The sequence below is a fragment of the Trichechus manatus genome, unplaced genomic scaffold, assembly GCF_000243295.1.
Source record: "Trichechus manatus latirostris isolate Lorelei unplaced genomic scaffold, TriManLat1.0 scaffold00155, whole genome shotgun sequence".
Lineage (NCBI taxonomy): Eukaryota > Metazoa > Chordata > Mammalia > Sirenia > Trichechidae > Trichechus > Trichechus manatus.
The window spans coordinates 2,130,298-2,153,975 of record NW_004444091.1 but is presented as its reverse complement, the minus strand read 5'-3'; the positions used below and the strand labels follow the sequence as shown (position 1 = coordinate 2,153,975).

Below are 23,678 nucleotides of genomic sequence, written 5' to 3'. Positions count from 1 at the left end.
ATCTTCATGTGGCATGGCATCTGTTTTCAACCATCTGTGCTTGCTTGCTTCTATGCCTGATCTGCTCTCTTTATATCTCAAAGTGATCAACTTAAAACACACCCTACACTGACATGGCCTCATTAACATAACGAAGAAAATCCTATTCTCAAATGGGATTACATCCACAGATGTAGGGGTTAGGATTTACCAATACATATTTTTGAGGAACATAATTCCATCTATAAAAATACAAAAAAAGTTTTGCCAATAAATCCAGAGCCATTGACATTTCTTCCTTACTAAGTCCAATCAGCATAATGTCATCAATGTAATGGAAGGGAAAGGCAATCAATTTCCCTGTGGACTAAAGTATGACATAGGGCTGGAGAGCTGATGTAGCTCTGAGGTAGGCAACTGAAGGTGTATTGCTGGCCTTGCCAGATGAAGCAAACTGCTTCTGATAGTCCTTCAAAACAGATATGGAGAAAAAGGTATTATTCAGATCAATAGTTGCATACCAGGTGTCAGGAGATGTATCAATTTGCACAAGCAATGAAACCACATCTGGAACAGCAGCTGTACTTGGAGTCATCATCTGGTTAAGTTTTCAATAATCCACTGTCATTCTCCAAGATCCGTTTTTTGCAAAGACCAGATAGGTGAGTTGAATGGGGATGTGGTGGGAATCACCATCCCTGCACACTTCAAGTCCTTGAAGGTGGCAGTAATCTCCACAATCCTTCCAGGATTTCAGTATTGCTTTTGCTTTATTATTTTCCTAGGTAGGGGCAGTTCTAATGGCTTCCACTTGGCTTTTCCTACCATAATAACCCTTACTCCATTTGTCAGGGATCCACTGTAGGGGTTCTCCCAGTTGCTGAGTATATCTATTCCAATTATGCATTCCTGAACTGGGGAAATCACTACAGGATGGGTGCAGGGACCCACTGGACCTACTGTGAGACTGACTTGAGCTAAGACTCTATTAATAACCTAACCTCCATATGTCCCCACTATGACTGGTGGGCCACAGTGACATTTTTGGTCTCCTGGAATTAGTTTCAGTTCAGAACCAGTAGCCAGTAATCCCCAAAAAGTCTGATTATTTCCTTTTCCCCAGTGAACAGTTACTCTTGTAAAAAGTCATAGATCCATTTGGGGAAGGCTGGGAGAAAGATTAACATAAGTTTTTGGCAGTGTATTGGAGTCCTTCCTCAAGGGGACCCAACCTCCCCTTCATTCAAGTGGTTGTGGGTCTTTAAACTTGCTCAAATCTGGTAATTGATTGAGGGACTGTGACTCTATTCTGGCGATTCAAGTTAGACTGCTGTTCACTTGACCTAGAATTCATCTACTTGTACAGATCAAGTAAATAGTAGATTTCCTATCTATCTCACTCCTAGGGACACCATGACTAAATAGCCAACTTCATAAGGCCATACAAGTCAGACTATTCTGATTACTGCTTTGACTTCGCTGTCCATTATGGTAACTATGCCTACCTTGTCTTTGTTGATTGAGTACTGCCACTTGGCCCCTACCACCACAGGGTCCAATCAACCCTATTGTAGTTAAGTGTCTTAATTCAGTTAGGGCAGTTCCCACTGTCAAATCTGACTTACCTAAAATAGCAATCACAGCAGTTTTCAAGGATGCTGGGGCTCCCTTCACAAATTTGTTCTTCACCCTTGTGGTAAAAGGTGTGTCCTCTGGGCACTCCATGTGTGGGTCTGTGGGTCTAACCTGATAAATTCACTCTAGCATGCCAATTTCCCTAAGCCTTTGGATACCTTCTACAGTATATCAAGGCTGTACTTCAGCTTAATTTAGGGTAGGCTTCAGTGAACCAACCAAATAAACTATTAGATCCCTTCCTAACTTATCAAGCTGAAACACTGAAGAATCTGTCCTTAGTGGACGCATATCAATAAACTCAGACTGATCCATCTTTATGTTCCTTGCACCATTATTCCACACTCTTAATAGCCATTCCCACACATATTCCCCAGGTTTCTGTTTGTACATATTAGAAAAGTCAAACAGTTTTTTTGGAGTGTAGTGTACCTCCTCCAGGGTCACACTTCGTACTTCAACTTTTGGGGCTCGCTGGGACTTAAGTCTAGTTACATGTCTAGAAGCCAAATGTTTTGAGAACATTTAGCACTATCTTGGAAAGCATCTGCCTCAGGCAATGCCCCAGGCAATGACTCAAACATTCTTTAGACTCAGCTGGGTTAATCTCATTAGATGGGCATGGAGGGGCTAATGGTTTTACTGGGGAGGGTAGTTTAGCAGACAAACATGGAGTAATCTCTTCAGATGGGAGTGAGAGGGCTGGTTCTGTTGGCAGGAGTGATCCAATGGAATTTAGGGGCTCAGTGTCTCCAGCTTCCTGATTATCTGCCCATACGCCTGGTGGTATCCCAAGTTTCAGAATTTCATTTCTTCCCAATCAATGCCCTCACTTTAACTTCAGACATTTCTTGAGGTTGGCAGTTGAGTTGGTGTTGTAATTCAGCCACTCCTACAGTAAGACTGTAGGTTTGGTTTTCGGCAATATCAGCTCTGTTACTACAAGAAATAAGGCTTTCTTTCAAGGCACAGGTGGAAACTTTGAGGTCATTTATGTGGCACTTGAGCTTTGACTCTGAAGCCCTGACTCATCTCTTTCTTTCACCAGTCTGTCTAGTGAAAGTAGAACCAACCAACCAGCTTCCTTATACTTCTCATTATGACAAAATTGTAGAAAGGTATCACATGCAATCACCCAGAGCCTTATCTTTCATCAATACTTGATCTATTGGTGGTGATATTTTGCGTATGTGTATTGCCACGTCATGCCATGGATTAGCAGTGCCCTTTTACTACTGGAAGAAGAGTCATCAACATCTTTGAGACTAACCAGACTTGAGAACCAATTTAGAAAACTCATCCTTACAATTTTGTTTCTCTAGAATCACTCTTGGTATCTATATTAGGCTGGTTCTCTAGAGAAGCAAAACCAGTAAAGCGTGTAAGTATATATATCGAGAGATTTATATCAAGGAAATGGCTCACGTGGTTGTAGAGGCTGGAACGTCCCAAGTCCGTGGGTCAGGATAGAGGCTTCTCCTGATTCATGAAGCTGCAGGGGCTGGTGAACCCAAGATTGGCAGGTCAGAGAGCAGGGCTCATGTTCACAGGCTGTGAAGATCAATGAATCCCAAGATCGGCAGGCAAGACCACATGTAAGCTGCTAACTCAAGTCTCAAGAATCAGAGGTTAGACAAACAGGAGCCAGCTGCAGGATCCAGAGTAAGCAAAAGCCCACAAGCCTTGCCAGAATGTCCACTTATATTGGATGCAGGCCACACACCCAAGGAAATTCCCTTTCAATTGATTGGCTACTCACAGCAGATCCCATCATGGAGGTGATCATATTACATCAAATCTCATCACGCAAGTGATCACATCATATGACTGCCAAACCACTGAGAATCATCACCCAGCCAAGTTGACACAGAACCTTAACCATCACAGCTACCATTACTGAATATTTTGATCAAAGATTCTATAGAAAAGTTGTGATCAAAAGGGAAGAAATACAGAATTTCAAATTCTCATGAAATGCAGACTTTTTGGAGTCATTGAGGCTGGATGAACCCCTGAAACTATTGCCCTGAGATAATCTTCAAACCTTAAAACCAGAAGTATCTCTGAAGTCTTCTTTAAACCAAACAATAGTTTAGCTTAATTAGTAAAGAATGTCTGCCATGAGCATTGTGCTCTTTTAAGAATAGCTATATGGGATCAGATTGAGAATAGCAACTCGAAGATTAGATAGGAACCTTAGGGGACAGTGAGTTTATGTTAATGGGGGAGGAACAACTGAGAAAAGGAGGGTGAGAATGGGTTGCACAACATAAAGAATGTAATCAATGTCACTGAATTGTACCTGTAAATATTTTTGAATTGGTGTATGTTCTGCTGTGTATATTCTCAACAAAAAATACAATAAATTATAAAAAAAAAGAAATGAGAAAAGTTAGGATAAAAAATAAACTTGAATTAGAGAAAACAATTTCAATGAACCAAAATAATTTTTTTTAAAAAATCATAGTAAAATAAATTTGTTCATCATGAATTTAGTTATTTTCAGGTAATATTATTAATTTATTAATACTCAGCATGCTCCAAACATACATGTTAAGCACCACTCCAATGTTTCCTCATGGTAACTGCTGTTTTATAAGAGCCTCTTCTTCAATCACAATGAAAAACCAAATTGCTAAATGTTTGTTGGTGAATAAATACAGCAAGGCACTCAAATCCTAGAAATAAACTAACAACATGACTCTCTTCCTCCCTATTTAATGAGTTGAAACATGATCAAGTTTCCTTTATTTGAAATATTTCTTTATAGAAAGATATTTTTGTCTTGAACTTGTTGAAACATAAGGTTTATACAGACTAATCTATTATCATGTATAGCTATAATCAAGAAAATTATTTCATGTTGATAGTATATTAAGCTAGGAATAAGGGCAGAGCTTATGAATATAGCAGAAAAACAACTCTTGAGAAAATGTCTTCTGTCTGTAACCTAGTACTTGGCATAGTGCCTGGAACATACCAAAAGCCAAACCTGTTGACGTTTGAGTCGATTCCAACTCATAGTGACCCTATGGGACAGTAAGAACTGCCCCATAGGGCTTCCAAGGCTGAAGTCCCTCCCCGCCACAGGGTTTACTTGGCTGTAATCTTTCTTCCTTTTTTTTTTTTTTTTTTTGTATTTTAGATGAAGGTTTACAGAGCAAACAAGTTTCTCATTAATTAATAAACATTGTTTGGTGACATGTTAACACTCTCCCCTTCTCGACCTTGGGTTCCCCATTACCAGCTTTCCTGTCCCCTCCTGCCTTCTTGTCCTTACCCTTGGGCTGGTGTGCCTATTTAGTCTTTTTTTTTTTTTTAATTGTACTTTAGATGAAGATTTAGAGAACTAGCTTCTCATTCAACAATTAGTACACGTATCGTTTTGTGACACTGGTTACCAACCACACGTCAAGACTCTCCCTCCTCAACCTTGGGTTCCCTATTACCAGCTTTCCTGTCCCCTCCTGCCTTCTAGTCCTTGCCCCTGGCTGGTGTGCCCCTTTAGTCTCATTTTATGTCTGATCTTTGGCTGAAAGGTGAACCTCAGGAGTGACTTCATTACTGAGCTAAAAGGGTGTCTGGGGGTCATACTGTCAGGGTTTCTCCAGTCTCTGTCGGACCAGTAAGTCTGGTCTTTTTTTTTTTGGGAATTAGAATTTTGTTCTACATTTTTCTCCAGCTGTCTGGGATCCTCTATTGTGATCCTTGTCAGAGCAGTCAGTGGTGGTAGCTGGGCACCATCTAGTTGTACTGGACTCAGTCTGGTGGAGGCTGTGGTAGTTGTGGTCCATTAGTCCTTTGGACTAATCTTTCCCTTGGGTGTTTTTCTTCTTTCTTCCTCCACACAGGGTGAGACCAGTGGAGTATCTTAGATGGCCACTCACAAGCTTTCAAGACCCCAGACGCTACTCACCAAAGGAGAATGTACGTTTTCTTTATAAACTCTGTTATGCCAATTCAGCTAGATATTCCCCCAGACCATGGTCCTCAAAGCCCTCAGCCCAGTACTTTGGTCCCTCATGGAGTTTGGATGTGTCTGTGGAGCTTCCATGACCTTGCAGTTTGGATGTGTCTATGAAGCTTCCATGACCTTGCCTTGTACAAGTAGTGCCGACTTCCCCAGTATTGTGTACTGTCTTACCCTTCACCAGTTACCACCTATTGTCTATTTAGTGTTTTTTCTTCCCACTCCTCCCTACCCTCATAACCATCAAAAATTGTTTTTTTGTGTGTAAACCTTTTCATAAGTCTTTATAGTAGTGGTTTCATACAATATTTGTCCTTTTGTGACTGACTTATTTTACTCAGCATAACACCCTCCAGATTCATCCATGTTGTGAGATGCTTCGCATTTTCATCATTGTTCTTTATCACTTCGTGGTATTCCATTGTATGTACCATGGTCTATCCACTCATCTGTTGATGGACACCTAGGTTGTTTCATCTTTTTGCTATTGTGAACAATGCTGCAATGAACGTGGGTGTGTATATGTCCATTCATGTGATGGCTCTTATTTCTCTAGATATATTCTTAGGAATGCGATTGCTGGATCATATGGTATTTCTATTTCTAGCTTTTTAAGGAAGCTCAAGGCTGAAATTTTTACATAAGCAGACTGCCACGTTTCTCCCATGGAGTGGCTGGTGGGTTCGAACCGCCGACCTTTTGGTTAGCAGCTGAGCACTTAACCACTGCACCAACAGGGGTCCTCTGCCTGGAACATAGCCAGGACTAAATAAATACAGTGAACAAATGACTGAGCCCTTAATTCCTAGAGGACCACTACATAGTACCTTTTATGGCTAGATTATGTCTCCAAAAGAAAGAAAGGAAAAGGACAAGGAAGTGTAATTTAAAAAAACAAACAAACAAAAAAAAACCTTATAGAATTTTCTTACAGAAATGTTTTAATATAAATATATATTTAGCACAATTCTATCTGGAAAATATATTTATTTAAAAACCCAAAGCAAAAGTCCTGTTGTTCATTTATTTAAAAAAGACAAATAATTTCAGTACGTGCTTCCTTGAATTGCCTACAATTTCTTCAACTGATCTCAGGGTGTAGGATCGTGCTTTACATTGTCAGGATAAAAATCCAGGAGGTAGAAATCTTGTTGCAGTGGGTAGCTGTTTTCATCTAACACAAAAAGGCTCTGAATTTTCAGTAGGCAAGGTGCCTCGCTGAGTGCCAGGAAGGCGTGGAGCAAGTCTGCGGCCACCATCCCGTAGGTGATGCCTGAGGACGATACTGAGGAAGATTAAAACAGAGTTGTTAATATCACTCCCAGGCTGATGGAAACACAAACATTGAAGGGTTCCACTGTTTCCCTTGGCTTCTCAAGTTCCAAACCCATTTTAATTTTTTCTTCCTAGACCTTCTCTTTCTAGTTACAAGTTGCTGAAGGAACTCTAGAACAACGGCAAGCAATGCCTGCTGAGCATGAAAGGAAGACAGAGATAATGCACGTTTGAGATTGACAGCTTTCCTAATATGGCATAGTTATTAACTTCTTAAAACAATATAATAAAGAACTGAGATTGTTTTCCTCAGGACTGAAACAAAAAGGGAGTATTCGTATCAGAAAGGTACTCTTTGTATTTATCCAATCTACAGTTCTCATCAAGGTTTATATTTTCATACATTTATTATTTATAGTAAAGAACCCTCAATCAGTTAATGAATCTCAAATCTCGGTAACATAAAAATACTAAAATTACATGTAGATAGATATGTCATTTTATTTTGCATTCATCCTATTGTCTTCTTATTTTTTAGGACATCTAATCAAGTTATTGAGCCTTGATGGTGCAGTGGTTAAGAGCTACAGCTGCTAACCAAAAGGTCAGCAGTTCAAATCCACCAGCCACTCCTTGGAAACCCTATGGGGCAGTTCTACTCTGTCTTACAGGGTCACTGTGAGTTGGAATCAACTCAACGGCAACAGGTTTAATCACGTTATTTAGCAGGTAGTTCAATACTAGACTGAAAAGGCACTACTGACTACACTCGAACAGTTCTAGTTTCCTGACCAATACCCCGTCTTTCTTGAATTGGGGTCTACAGGCTGCTGGAGGGCCAATGACACATTTTTTGGAAATCTGAGCATTCTCTACAATAATTAAAAATTTTAGCCATTTTCACTTTGATAAGCTAAAAAATAATCAACATTAGCAATGATCTGGATGGTCTGGATGACCACTTTATCATCAGTGACTTAAGTGATCTCAGTGCCCACATTTTCACTCTTGGTTACAATCTAATTAATGCCAAGTATGACTTTCATTGTCTTGGGAATGGTCAAAACACAGATGTATACTTGATACGAGAATGATGCTTCTCTGAGATATGAACACTAATTTACACTGTGCAAAAAAAGGAAGAGAAAGAAAATACAATAAAGGACACACTGAGAAAAGGAATAAGAACAGCCAAAAGAATGAAAATGAGATAAAGAGAAGCTTGCCATAGGATGTAAAAAGCTGGAAAGAGCATTATTCCCACCCGAACAAGAAAAAGCTGAATAAACTAAAAAATCAAAAACTGTTTTTGAACCCAGCAGAGAGCCAAGGCTGTGCAGCAACCAAGGAGACTGAAACATGAGGAAAGACAGGCACCTCCAAGGAGAAACAGAACAAGAGCATAGGCTCCCCTGTGTCAGAAGTCGGGAGGAAGACAGGCCCACCATTCAAGCAGGAAAGAAGTATTCACTTACAATTTTTTAAAATAATATTTTATTGTGTTTTCAGCAAAGGTATACATAGCAGTTTGGGTTCCCATTCAACAATTTCTACACAAGTTGTTTAGTGACATTGGTTACATTCTTCACAATGTGTGAACATTCTCATTATTTGTTCTGGTTGTTCCATTTCCATTAATCTAGCTTCCCTGACCCCTTACATTCTCATCTTTGTTTTAAAGCTATTATTGATTGTTTGGCCCCATATAGGTGATTTTTAGAGGAGCACAGTACTCACAAGTGATATTTATTTTGTGAGGAAATCTGTTATTTAGCTAAAAGGTGACTTTAGGGGCTAGTTTCGGTTCAAGGTTTAAAGAGTATCTCAAGGCAATAGTCTCAAGGATTCCTCCAGTCTCAACTGGTCCAGTAGGTCTGGTTTTTTGGTTTAGGAATCTGAGGTTCTGTTCCACATTTTACTCCCATTCTATCAGGGTCCATCTATTGTGACCCTGATCAGAATGGTCGGTAGTAGTAGCTGGACACCACCTAATTCTGGTCTCAGGGTAGATGACGTCTTTGGTTTCCTTTTTCTCTTTTGTTCCGGATGAGTAGACATCAAAAGCTGTATCTTAGATGGCCACTTGCATGCTTTTAAGACCCCAGACGCTACTCACCAAATTAGGATGTAGAATAGAAACTTTATGAACTATATTTATGCCAATCGACCGAGATGTCCCACGAAACAATGGTCCTAATTCTTCAAACCCAGAAATCCCAAGAGGTGTTTGGTTATGTCTAAGAAGCATCTGTAACTGTGTCCATGCGTGTTTTATTATATATATGAATGTATGTGCAGTCACATACATACATATACATATAAATATGCATACACCTATATATACGCATACTCATATATACACATATATATCTACATATATACCTGTACATATTTTTGTTGTTGTTGTTGATGTTTCAAAATTATATATGCCATGTTGTTATTATTGTCGACTTGGTTCTGACTCATAGTGAACCTATGTACAACAGAATGAAATACTGCCTGGTCCTGTGCCATTCTTACAATCTTTGTTATGCTTGAGCCCATTGTTGTAGCCACTGTGCCAATTCATCTCGTTGAGTGTCTTTCTCTTTTTTGATGATCCTCTACTTTACCAAGCATGATGTCCTTCTCCAGGGACTGGTACCTCCTGATAACATGTTCAAAGTATGTGAGATGAAGTCTCGCCATCCTTGCTTCTAAGGAGCATTCTGGCTGTACTTCTTGCAAGACAGATTTGTTCATCTGACAGTCCATGGTATATTCAATATTCTTCGCCAACACCATAATTCAAAGGCATCAATTCTTCTTCGATATTCCTTATTCATTGTCCAGCTTTTGCATGCATATGAGGCAACTGCAAACACCATGGCTTGGGTCAGGCACACCTTAGTCCTTAAAGTGACATCTTTGCTTTTTTAACACTTTAAAGAGGTCTTTTGCAGCAGATTTGTCCAATGCAATGTGTCGTTTGATTTCTTGACTGCTGCTTCCATGGGTGTTGATTGTGGATCCAAGTAAAATGAAATCCTTTACAACTTCAATCTTTTCTCCGTTTATCATGTTACTTACTGGTCCAGTTGTGAGGATTTTTGTTTTCTTCATGTTGAAATGTAATCCACACTGAAGGCTGTGGTTTTTGATCTTCATCAGGAAGTACTTCAAGTCCTCTTCACTTTCAGCCATCAAGGTTGTGTCATCTGCATACTGCAGGTTGTTAATGAGTCTTCCTCCAATCCTGATGCCGCATTCTTCATATAGTCCAGATTCTCGGATCATTTGCTCAGCATACAGATTGAATAAATATGGTGAAAGGATACAACTCTGGCACATGTCTTTCTTGACTTTAAACCACGCAGTATTCCCTTGTTCTGTTTGAACGACTGCCTCTTGGTTTATGTACAGGTTCCTCATGAGCACAACTAAGTGTTTTGGAATTCCCATTCTTTGCAATGTTATCCATAATTTGTTACAGTCCACACAGTCAAATGCCTTTGCATAGTCAGTAATACAGAGGTAAACATCTTCCTGGTATTTTCTGCTTTCAGCCAGGACCCATCTGACATCAGTAAGATATCCCTTGTTCCACAGCCTCTTCTGAACCCGGCTTCAATTTCTGGCAGTTCCCTGTCCATGTACTACTGCAACTGTTTTTGAATTATCTTCAGCAAAATTTTACCTGCACATGATATTAATGATATTGTTTGGTAATTTCCACATTCTGTTGGATCACCTTTCTTTGGAATGGGTGTAAATATGGATCTCTTCCAGTTAGCCAGGTAGCTGTTTTCCAAATTTCTTGGCAGAGATAAGTGAGCACCTCTAGCGCTGCATCTGTTTGTTGAAACATCTCAGTTGGTATTCCGTCAATTCCTGGAGCCTTGTTTTTCACCAATGTCTTCAGTGCAGCTTGGACCTCTTCCTTCGGTACCATTGGTTCTGGATCATATGATATCTCCTGAAATGGCTGAACGTTGACCAATTCTTTTTGGTACAGTGACTCTGTGTATTCCTTCCATCTTCTTTTGATGATTCCTGCATCATTTAATATTTCATCATTATGGCAATTACCCAAAGGTTCTTTTTTCTTGTGTACGTTTTAGTGACATCATTTACCTTCATCAGGCTGTGCACACTACACCTTCATTCAGTGTTACCTTTCCCATCACCAAAAATAACAAACGTCTACTATCTAGGGTGAATCTCCCTCTCCCCCGCAACCTCTAATCCCCGGTAACCATGATGAACATTAGTTTTTGTATGTTTACTTGCTCATGTCATTTCATAAAAGTGAGAACATACAATGTTTGTTTGTGATTGACTTATTTCACTCAACATACTGTCCTCCAGGTCCATCCATGTTCCAAGATATTTTGGGAACTTATTTTTCTTTATTGCTGAGTAGAATTCCATTGTATGTATGTATCACATTTTACTTAACTATTCTTCCATTGATGGGCACTTACATTGTTTGCATCTTTTTGCTACTGCAAACAGTGCTGTGATGAACAGAGGTGTGCATATGTGTGTTCATATCATGTCTATTAGATCCCTAGCGTATAGACCTAGGAGTGGAATTGCTGGGTCATATGACAGATCTACCTCTAGTTTTTTGAGGGACCGCCAGACTGTTTTCCACAATGGTTGTACCATTTTGTATTCCCACCAGCAATGGATGAGGGTTCCAATTTCTCCACATCCCCTCCAACATTTGTTATTTTGTTTTTTATCTTAGTCATCCTGTTGTTAGGTGCTGTCAAGTAGGCTCCAAATCATAGCAACCCTATGTACAACAGAATGAAACACTGCTTGGTCCTGCACCATCCTCATAATTGTTGTTATGCTTGAGCCCATTGTTGCAGCCACTGTGTCCATCCTCGTGGCAGTGAAATGGTATCTCCCTGTGGTTTTCATTTGCATTTCTCTGATGGATAATGACTATTGAGCATCTTTTCATGTGTTTGTTGGCCATTTAAATATCCTCTTTAATGAAGTGTCTGTTCATGTCCTTTACCCAGCTTGTGACTGAGTTGTCTTTTTGTTGTTAAGTTGTAAAAGTTTTCTATATATTTAAGATATTAGACCCTTACCAGTTATATCATTCCCAAATATTTTTTCCCAGTCTGTAGGTTGTTTCTTTACTCTTCTGATACAGTCTTTTGATGAACATTAAGTATTTAACTTTTATGAGGTCCCAGTTATCTATTTTGTTTTCTGTTGATTATACTCATTGATGTGCTTGGTACACTATCATTGAAAAAAATTAGGTCCCAAAGCTTTGCTCCTATGTTTTCTTCCAAGAACTTTATGGTTTTAGATTTAACATTTAGGTCTTTATTTCATTTTGAATTAGTTTTTGTGTATGGTGTGAGGTACGGATCTTGTTCCATTTTTCTGCATGTGAAGTCCAGTTTTGCCAGCATCATTTGTTGAAGAGACTGTTCCCTCCCCATAGAAAGGATCTGGCTCCCTTGTCAAAAATCAACTGACCATAGATGTTCGAATTTATTTCTGGATTTTCAATTCTATTCCATTGGGTCTATGTATCTATCATTAAACCAGTACCAGAGTGTTTTGATAACTGTAGCTGTGTAATATGTTTTGAAGTCAGGTAGTGAGAGGCCTCCTACTTCAACATTCATTCATCTTCTTCTTCAACACTGCTTTGGCTATTTGGGGTCTCTTGTCTTTGCATATAAAATTGAGGATTGTTTTTTTCCATTTCTGTAAAGAATCCTGTTGGGAATTTTCATTGGGATTGCACTGTATCTCTAGATCACTTTGGGTAGTATTGACATCTTAACTATATTAGGTCTTCCAATTCATGAGCATGGAACATTTTTCCATCTATTTAGGTCTTCTTTAGTCTCTTTCAGCAGTGTTTTATACTTTTCATTGAAGTCTTTCACATCCCTGGGTAAATTTATTCCTAGATGTTTTAGTTTCTTAGATGCTACTGTAAATGGGAGTAGATTTTTTAATCTCCTTTTCAGATTGCTAAGTGTATAGAACCCCAACTAATTTTTGCGTGTTGACCTTGCATCCTACAACTTTTCTAAATTCCTCTATTAGTTCTAGAAGCATTGTTTTTACTAGATTCTTTGGGATTTTCTATATACAGCATCATGTCATGTGCGAATAGCGATAGTTTTACCTCTTCCTTTCCAATTTGGATATCTTTTATTTCTTTTCCTTGCCTTATTGCTCTGGCTAAGATTGCCTGTACAATACTGAATAGGAGTGGTGAGAGTGGGCATCCTTGCCTTGTTCCCATTTTCAAAGGGAAAGTTCCCAATCTTTCTCCATTGAGTATAATGTTGGCTATTGGTTCATAAATACCCTTAATCATGTTGAAGAACTTTCCTTTTATTCCTATCTTGTTAAGAGTTTTCATCAAGAAAGCTGCTGGATTTTATCAAATGCCTTTTCTGCATTGATTGAAATGATCATGTGGTTCTTTTCTTTTGTTCTATTAATGTGTTGTATTACATTGATTGATTTTCTAATGCTGAACCAACCTTGCATTCCTGGAATAAATCCCACTTGATCATGATGTACAATTATTTCAATATGTTGTTGGATTCTGTTTGCTAGTATTTTCTTGAAAATTTTGGCATCTATATTCATAAGGGATATTGGTCTGTAGTTTTCTTTTCTGGTGGTGTGTTTCTCTGGTTTTGGTACCAGAGTAATTCTGGCTTCATAAAAAGAGTTAGGAAGTATTCCTTTCCCTCTGTGTTTTGTAAGTGTTTGAACAGGATTGGTGTTAGTTCTTCTCTAAATGTCTGACAGAATTCCCCAGTGAAGCCATCTGGCCCTGGACTTTCCTTTGTTGAGACGCTTTTTATTACTGATTAAATCTCTTCACTTGTTTTGGGTCTGTTGAGGTTTCCTACTTCCTTTTGAGTCAGTTTAGCTAGGTTATGTTTCTGGGAATTTGTCCATTTCATCAAAGTTATCAATTTTGTTGGAGTACAGTTGTTGATAGTCTTCTGTTATGATCCTTTTTACTTCAACTGGGTGAGTTGTAATATCTCTGCTTTCATTTCTTACTCTGGTTATTTGCATCTTCTCTCTTTCTCTGTCAGCCTAGCAAGCGGTTTGTCAACTTTACTGATCTTTTCAAAGAACCAGCTTCTGAATTAGTTGATTATCTCTACTGTTTTCCTGTTCTCTATTTTACCTCTGCTCTGATCTTTATTATTTCTTTTCTTCTAGTAGCTTTAGGTTTAGTTTGCTCTTCTTTTTCTAGTTCTTCAAGCTGTAGAGTTAGAGTATTTGAGATCTTTCTTCTTTTTTCAATGTAGGCATTTATTGCTGTAAAATTTCCTGAGGACTGCCTTACCTACATCCCTTACGTTTTGGTATGATGTATTTTCATTTATCTCCAGGTATTTTTAAATTTCATTCTTGATTTCTTCCTTGACCCAATAGTTATTTAATAGTGCATTGTTTAATTTCCATGAATTTGTGCGTTTTCTAGTTTTGCTTCTGCCGTTTACTTCTAATATTATTCCTTTGTGGTCAGAGAAGATACTTTGTATAATTTTAATCTTTTTAAATGTGTTGAGACTTGTTTTATGGCCTAGCATATGGTCTATTCTGGAAAATGATCCATCTGCACAGGACAAAAATGTGTACTGTTCTGATGATGGGTGGAGTGGTCTATATATGTCCATTAGGTCTAGTTAGCTTATGGTATTATTTAAGTCCTCTATATTGAATATATTGAATATGGAAACCCTAGTGGCGTACTGGTTAAGTGCTATGGCTGCTAACCAAATGGTCGGCAGTTCAAATCCACTAGGCGCTCCTTGGAAACTCTATGGGGGCAGTTCTACACTGTTCCATAGGGTCACTATGAGTCAGAATCGACTCGACAGCAATGGGTTTGGTTTTTTTTTATATTGAATATACCATGTACTGCCAAAAGAACGAACAAATCTGTCTTGGAAGAAGTATAACCAGAATGCTCCTCAGAAGCAAGGATGGTGAGACTATGTCTCACATACTTTGGACATCTTATCAGGAGGGATCAATCCCTGGAGAAGGACATCATGCTTGGTAAAGTAGAAGGTCAGTGAAAAAGAGGAAGACTCTCAACGAGATGGATTGACACAGTGGCTGCTACAATGGGCTCAAGCATAACAATTGTGAGGATGGTGCAGGACTGGGCAGTGTTTTGTTCTGTTGTACGTAGGGTTGCTATGAGTTGGAACCAACTTGATGGCACCTAACAACAACAACAACAACAACACGTCCTTATTGATCTTCTTTTTAGATGCTCTATCCAAAACTGAAAGTGGTGTACTGAAGTCCCCAACTATTACTGCAGAGTTGTCTATTATTCCTTTCATATCGTTCAATATTTGCTTCATATATTTTTGAGCACTGATGTCAGATGTGTATATATTTATAATTGTTATGTCTTCTTATGAATTCACCTTTTATTATTATGTAATGTCCTTCTTTATCTCTTACAATAGATTCTGATTTAAAATCTATTTTATCTGATAACAGTATGGCCATTCCCGGTCTTTTTTGGTTACTAGTTGCATGGAATATTCTTTTCTATCCTTTTACTTTCAGTCTGTTTGTATCCTTATGCCTAAGGCATGTGTCTTATAGGCAGCATAAGGATGAATCATGTTTTTTTAATCCATTCTGTCACTCTGTCTTTTGAATGGGGGGTTCAGACCATTTACATCTAAGGTAATTACTGAAAATGAAGTACCTACTTCATTCATTTTGCTGATTGTTTTTTGTGTGTCTTGTATCTTCTTTGTCCCATAATTTCATATTTACGTTATTTTTTGTGTGTGTGTTTAGATGCTTTTTTGTGTTGAGCCTTTTTGATTTCTTCCTTCTTCCCTTCTGTGTATTTTCTCTAAGCGTTTTCTTAGTGGTTCCCACAAATATGTAATATGTTTTGAAATCAGGAAGTGTGAGGCCTCCTAATTTGTTCTTCTTCTTCAAAATTGATTTGATTGTTTGGGGTCTCTTGTCCTTCCATATAAAACTAAGGATTAGTTTTTTCATTTCTGTAAATAATGTTGTTGGAATTTTGATCAGGATCGCATTATATCTGTAGATTGCTTTGAATAGTACTTACATCTTAAGTATATTAAGTCTTCCAATCCATGAGCACAGAACATCTTTCCATCAATTTATGTCTTCTTTAGTCTCTTTTAGCAGTGTTCTATAATTTTTACTATATAAGTCTTTCACATCCCTGGGTAAATTTATTCCTAGATGTTTTATTCTCTTAGATGCTATTGTAAATGGAGTTGCTTACTTAAATTTTTAATGAATTGCTAAAAGCCAAATGTGAGCTAGCACCAAAGACCTAAGGGGCTCTCCTACATGATGCTTCTCACTTCCATCAGGTACTCATGAGGCTGGGAGCAGGGCAAGAGATCAGATAAAGCCTCCAACTATGGTAAAGTCCTAGAGGAAGGGAACAGCTGTCATGGGAAAAGCACAGGAAACATTTCTCCCTTAATAGAACAAAAGCCTTAAACTGTTGGAGGAAGGGTAGCAAGTTCTGTCATCTAGGGTACAAGTGAAAACCCACTGCAGATGGGAGGAAAGTTAAAAACAAAAAACTTCTATCTCTAGGGAGGGGCAGGAAAGTCCCACACAAGACCCACCAGGTGAAAGGCAGAGATTGGCTGCCATGGGCAGAAGAGGCAGGGTCACTGACAAGTGCCACATCGAAGACCTAGAGATATTAGGCTTTCCTAAGACTGAGGTTGGACCAGAATCAAAGAGAATCACTCCCACCCCCTCTTACCAGCTAAAAAACCAAACCTGTTGCTAAGTCGATTCTGACTCATAGTGACCCTAAAGGACACAGCAGAACTGCCCCACAGGGTTTCCAAGGAGCTGGTAGATTGGAACTGCTGACCTTTCGATTAAGCAGTCAAGCTCTTAACTACTATGCCACCAGGGCTCCAGGCTAAGATGTACCACATAACAACCAACAGAAGCCTAAAACTGGGGGAGGGGTAAGAACATGCAGAGAAACCCTCTCTGAGACATAGATACAGAGTGAAAGGCTAAAGCTCATGGTGGAGTGGGAATATTGAGGAAAACCTTCACTATCCTCTATTAAGCACAAGATAATGCTAGAGGAATTTGAAGGCAGTGGTGACCCAGAAGTAACCATAGCAAAATCGAAATCCAACTCAACATCTTACAGGATTGACTCATCCCTCTCTCCTCCGCCCCCAATAATGGCCTAGGAGGAGAGGCATGCTTATCTCCAGGTATAAATTCTGTTTACCTCAGTCTCTACTGTTCTATACACAATATTTTCATTCAAGTGAAAAGTAGTAGGCACATAAAAAGGAAGAAAAAGCCCCCACTATTGAGAGACAGAGCAATCAACAGAACTAGATTAGCTCATATGCTTAGAAAGCGTGAGGCTGACGAGGACAGGTATAGAGTTTGATTACCTGACACGTGGGTTATCAGTGCTTTATTCTTGGCCACTGACTATGTCTAGCATCATAGTTGAAGATCTGCAAATTCATTCTGACAGTGGACTATTTTCATATATTTAGTATTACGCATTCATTCAGTTAATTACTATAAACCCAGGGTTCTAATTTTTTGCTTACAAATTGGGAATTTAGAGTAGGGAGATACGTGCTTCCCTCTATTCATGTACTGAGACAGGCAAAGACCAAGTTTTACCTTCCAACTTACAACTTTTGTGTTTTATTCAAGCTAAATAATCCTACTGCTTTTATACTAACAGAAAAAGAAATCCTTAATTTATAGTACAGTGTTCTGTTTCAATATACTATCTAAAAGCCCACTGCCGTCAATACCCACTCATAGCGACCCCATGTGGTTTCCAAGGCTGTAAATCTTTACGGCAGCAGACTGCCACATCTTTCTCCGCAGAGCCACTGATGGTTTCTGTGCTATTTTGCTGAAATTAATGGTTTCACCAAAAACCTTTAGACAGCATATTATATTACCTATAACTCTGTTAAGCCAGTCAGGAGGAATGTTGAGAAGAATCTTCTCTATCAGCTCTGATCCCACTTGAATGGAAACATTATGTCTTCCATCAACTACAGTCATTAAAGCTGGCCTAAAGAAGAATAAACAGAAAATGACCTTCAAAAAAGTTTTCAAATTAAAGAAATGCTTAAATGCAATACTATTCTAAAAAACATTAGATTTTTAAAAATATTTTATTGTGTTTTTGGTGAAAATTTACACAGTAAATTAGGTTCCCACTTGACAATTTCTATACAGATATAGTTCAGTGACATTCAAAAAAACCCAAACCAAACCAGCTGCTGTTGAGTTGATTTTGACTCACAGCGGCCCTATAGGATGGAGTAGAACTGCCTCACAGGGTTTCCAAGGAGCAGCTGGTGGAGTCGAACTGCCGACCTTTTGGTTAGCAGCCTGAGTTCTTAATCACTGCACCACTGGAGCTCATTTTTTTATAATGTGTCAACATTCTCTTGTGTTCTGCTTGTTCCATTTCCAGTACTCTAGTTTCCCTGCCCCCTTATCTTCTCATCTTTGCTATAGAGTAAATGTTGACCTTTTGGTCTCATATAGATGGTTTTTTGGTAGAACACTGTACTTAGGGGTAATATCCCTTATTTTGTGTGCCATTCTGCTATTTTGCTAAAAGGTGATTTCAGGAGATAGTTTCGATTCAAGGTCTTAAGAGTATATCAGGGCAATAGTCTCAGGGAGTCCTCTGGTCTCTCCTGCTCCAGTAAGTCTGGTCTTTTTTAAGAATTTGAGTTTTGTTCTACATTTTTGCCCATTCTATCTAAGACCATCTATTGTGACCCTGGTCAGAATGGTCAGTAATGATAGTCAAGCATCACTTAGTGCTTCTGGTCTCAGGGTAGATGAGGCCATGGCTTACGCAGGCTATCAGCCCCATACAGTTGTTTCTTCTGTAAGACTTTGGTTTCCATCTAACTCTTTTGCTCCTGACAAGTAGAGACCAATATCTGTATTTTAGATGGCTGCTGGCAAACTTTTAAGAACCCAAATGCTACTCACTTCACTAGGATGCAGAACATGAACTTTGTGGACTATATTATGCCAACTGAGTAAGTAGTCCTATGACACTAAGGTCCTAAGTCTTCAAACCTAGAAAACCAATCTCGTAAGGTATTTGGTTATATCTGAGAAGTGTCTGTAATTGTGTCTTCTATGAATATATGTGCCTACACACACACATATCTGTACTTACAGGTACATAATAGACACTTCTATCTGTGCATACACCTGTACCTACTCATATACCTATACAAATACATATGTCACCATTCACTTGTTTTCTGGTCACTGTTGGTGTTGTTGCCAAATTATATATGCCAAATTCTTTAGGATAAGCATCTTTTTTCTCTTGAGTACTTCTTAGTGACATCATTTACTTTGGTTAACTTGTACTCACCATTCCCACATTCAGTGCTACTTTTCCCATCACCAAAAATAACGAGTCTATGATGTACAGCGTGATTCCCTCTCCCCCTCCACATCTCCCTTGTAACCACCAATGAACATTGATCTCTTTCTATATATTTTTGTCCTCTTACAAAAGCGGGATCATACAATATTTGCACTTATGTGATTGACTTATTTCACTTAGCATTATGTCCTCCAAGTCCATCCATGTTGTAATATGTTTCAGGGACTCATCGTTGTTCTTTATGGTTGTATAGTATTACACTATATGTATATACCATATTTCACTTATCCATTCATCCACTGATGGGCACTTAGGTTGTTTCTGTATTTTTCCTGTTGTGAATAATGCTGCAATGAACATAGGTGTGCCATTTCTATTAAGTCTCTAGGATATATACCTAGGAGTGGGATTGCTGGCTCATTAAAAAAGAAAAAAAAAAAAAAAGAAAAGAGCCCTGGTGGTGCAATGGTTAAGAGCAATGGCTGTTAACCAAAAGGTCGACAGTTTGAATCCACAGCCACTCCTTGGATACCCGATGGGGCAGTTCTACTTTGTCCTATAGGGTTGCTATGAGTCAGAATTGACTTGATGGTAAGGCAGTTCTAGTTTTTGAGGAAGTGCCATACCATTTCCCATAGTGATTGTACCATTTTACAACCACATTAGTAATGAGTAAGGGTTCCAATCTTACCACATCCTCATCAACATTTATTATCATTTGTTTGTTTGTGTGGTTTTTTTTTTTAATCAGTGCCATTTTAGCTGGGGTGAGATGGTAACTCAATGTAGTTATTTGCTTCTCTCTAATGGCTAATAATTGGTGAGTATCCTTTCATGTGTTTATTGGCCACCTGAATATCCTCTTTAGTGAAGTTTCTGTTCATGTCCTTTGCCCATTTTATAATTGGGTTGTTTAGATATTCTACCTGTTTGTGTTAGTTTAGGTGTGTTTCTAGCAATTTGTCCATTTCATCTAGGTATTAAAATTTGTTAGAGTACAATTTTTCATAGTATTCTGTTATGAATCTCTTTATCCCAGTTGGATCTGTTGTAATGTCTCCAGTTTCATTTCTTATTTTGGTTTATTTTCCTCTTCTGGTTTTTTTCTTTCATCAGTCTAGCCAGTGGTTTGTCTATTTTATTGACCCTTTCAAAGAACCACATCTTGGTCTTGTTGATTCTTTCTACTGCTTTTCTATTTCATTTATTTCTGCTCTGATCTTTATTGTTTCCTTTCTTCTGATAGCTTTGGGCTTCTTTTGCTCTTCCTTTTCTATTTGTCCAGTTGTCAGTTTAAGTTATTGATTTTGGATCTTCTTTTTTAACATAGACATTTATTGCTATGAATTTCCCTCTGAGTGCTACCTTTACTGTGTCTCAAAGCTTTTCATATGTTGTGTTTCCATTTTTGTTTGATTTGAGTATTTTTTTTTTATTTCACTTTTGATTTCTTCTATGACCAAATAGTTTTTTAGTAGTGTGTATTTTTTAGTTCCATATGATTTTTTCCCTGTTGTTGATACTGTTATATTCAGAGAAGATGCTTTGTATGATTTCAATCTTTTTAAATTTGTTGAGACTTATTCTGTGTCCTAGTATATTGTCTTCCCTGAAAAATGATCCATGTACACTGGAGAAAAATGTGCATTGTTCTGATGATGGGTGGACTGTTCTTTATATGTCCACTAGGTCAAATTGCCTTATGGTTTTATGTAAGCCCTCAATGTCCTTGTTGTTGTTGTTAGGTGCCATCGAATCAGTTCTGATTCATAGCGACCCTATGTACAACAGAACAAAACACTGCCTGGTCCTGTGCTATCCTCATAATCATTGCTATTTTTGAGCCCACTGTTGCAGCCAATGTGTCAATCCATCTTGTTGAGGGTCTTCCTCTTTTTTGCTGACTCTCTACTAAGCATGATGTCCTTCTCCTGGGATTGGTACCTCCTCATAACATGTCTAAAGTACATGAGACAAAGTGTTGCCATCCTCACTTCTAAGGAGCATTCTGGCTGTACTTCTTCCAAGACAGATTTCTTCATTCTTCTGTCAGCCCATGGTATATTCAATATTCTTCACCAACACCTTTAATTCAAAGGCTTCAGTTCTTCTGTGGTTCTTTATTCACTGTTCAACTTTCCCATACATGAGGCAACTGAAAATACTATGGCTTGGGTCAGGCACACCTTAGTCCTCAAGGTGACATCTTTGCTTTTTAACACTTTAAAGAGGTCTTTTGCAGATTTGCCCAATGCAATACATCTTTTGATTTCTTGACTGCTGCTTCCATGAATGTTGACTGTGGATTCAAGTAAAATGAAATCCTTAACACCTTTAATCTTTTCTCCGTTTATTATGATGTTGCTTATTGATCCAGTTGTGAGCATTTTTGTTTTATGTTGGGGTGAAATCCATAGTCTTTGATCTTTATCAGTCAGGGTTTCAAGTCCTCATCACTTTCCACAAGTTATGTCATCTACATAACACAGGATGTTAATGAGTCTTCCTCCAATCCTGATACAGCATTCTTCTTCATATAATCTAGCTTATGAGACTATTTGCTCAGCATACAGACAGAATACATATGGTGAAAGGATACAACCCTAACACACCTTTCTTAATTTTCAACCACGCAGTATCCCCTTGTTCTGTTTGAATCACTGCCTCTTGGTTTTTGTACAGGTTCCAAATGAGCACAATTTAGTGTTCTGGAATTCCCATTCTTCACAATGTTATCCATAATTTATGATCCACACAATCAAAGACCTTTGCATAGTCAATGTCCTTAGTGATCACATTTTTAGATGTTCTGTCTAGAATTGAAAGTGACGTGCTGAAATTCCCAACTATTATTGTGGAGTTGTCTATTTCTCCTTTTAAATATATTAGTATTTGTTTCATCTATTTTGGAGCACTGATGTTAGGTGCATATGTATTATGTCTTCTTGATGGACTGACCCTTTTATTATTATGTAATGTCCTTCTTTATCTCTTGTAATAGATTCTGATTTAAAGTCTATTTTTTGTTTCTTTTTTAAAAATTGTGCTGCAAGCGAAAGTTTACAATTCAAGTTAGTTTCTCATACAAAAATTTATACACATATTGTTATGTGATCCTAGTTGCTCTCCCTATATTATAACAGTACACTCCTCCTTTTCACCCTGGATTTCCTGTGTCCGTTCAACCAGCTCCTGACCCTCTCTGCCTTCTCATCTTGCCTCCGGACAGGGAATGCCCATTTAGTCTCATATATTTACATTAACTAAGAAGCACACTCTTCATGAGTATCATTTTATGTCCCAGAGACCAGTCTAATCTTTGTCTGAAAAGTGGCCTCGGTAATGGTTTCAGTTTTGGCTAACAGAGAGTCAGGGGCCATGTCTTCCAGGGTCCCTCCAGTTTCAGTCAAACCATTAAGTCTGGTCTTTTTACTAAAACTTGAGTTCTGCAACCCATTTTTCTCCTACTCCATCAGGGACTCTCTGTTGTATTCCCTGTCAGGGCGGTCACTGGTGGTAGCTGGGCACCATCTAGTTCTTCTGGTCTCAGGCTGATGAAGTCTTTGGTTTATGTGGCCCTTTCTGTCTCTTGGGCTAATATTTTCCTTGTGTCTTTGTTGTTCTTCATTCTCCTTTGCTCCAGGTGGGTTGGGACCAATTATTCGTGTTAGATGGCCACTCGCCAACTTTTAAGACCCCGGATGCCACTCACCGAAGTGGGATGCAGAACATTTTCTTAATAAACTTTATTACGCTAATTGACTGAGATTTCCCCTGAAAGCATGGTCCCCAGAACACTGTCCCTGCTACTCTGTCCCTGGAAGTGTTTGGTTGTATTCAGGAAACTTCTTAGCTTTGGTTTAGTCCAGTTGTGCTGACGTCCCCTGTACTGTGTGTTGTACTTCCCTTCACCTAAGATAATTCTTGTCTACTATCTATTTAGTGAATACTCCTTTTCCTTCCCTCCCCATCTTCATAACCATCAAAGAATGTTTTCTTCTATGTTTAAACCTTTTCTTGAGTTCTTATGATAGTGGTCATATACAATATTTGTCCTTTTGAGACTGACTAAATTCACTCAGCATAATGCCTTCCAGATTCCACCATGTTATGTTTCAAGGATTCATCACTTGTTCTTTATCATCGTGTAGTATTCCTTGTATGAATATATTATAATTTGTTTATCCATTCATCCCTTGATGGGGACCCTAGGTTGTTTCCATCTTTTTGCTATTGTAAACAGTGCTGCAATGAACATAGGTGTGCATACATCTATTCATGTGATGGTTCTTATTTTTCTAGAATATATTTCAAGGAGCAGGATAGCTGGATCATATGGTACTTCTATTTCTAGCTTTTTAAGGA

The 23,678-nt window shown here is 38.5% G+C and overlaps 1 protein-coding gene across 4 annotated transcripts in view; it reads right to left on the bottom strand.

The window, feature by feature from the left end:
• Window positions 1-6,476: 6,476 nt before the first annotated feature.
• The window catches only part of SHLD2 (shieldin complex subunit 2), a 169,749-nt gene continuing 152,547 nt past the window's right edge, over window positions 6,477-23,678 (bottom strand). For 3 of the 4 annotated variants that reach the window (XM_023740430.1, XM_023740431.1, XM_012558298.2), the window contains 2 exons: window positions 17,845-17,960; window positions 6,477-6,869 (listed from right to left, as the gene is read on the bottom strand). In XM_023740430.1, coding sequence (XP_023596198.1) covers window positions 6,676-6,869; window positions 17,845-17,960 — 310 coding nt within the window. In that variant the 3' untranslated portion in view covers window positions 6,477-6,675. The remainder of the gene's footprint in view (window positions 6,870-17,844; window positions 17,961-23,678) is intronic. The other variant, XM_023740433.1, reaches the window with a different exon arrangement.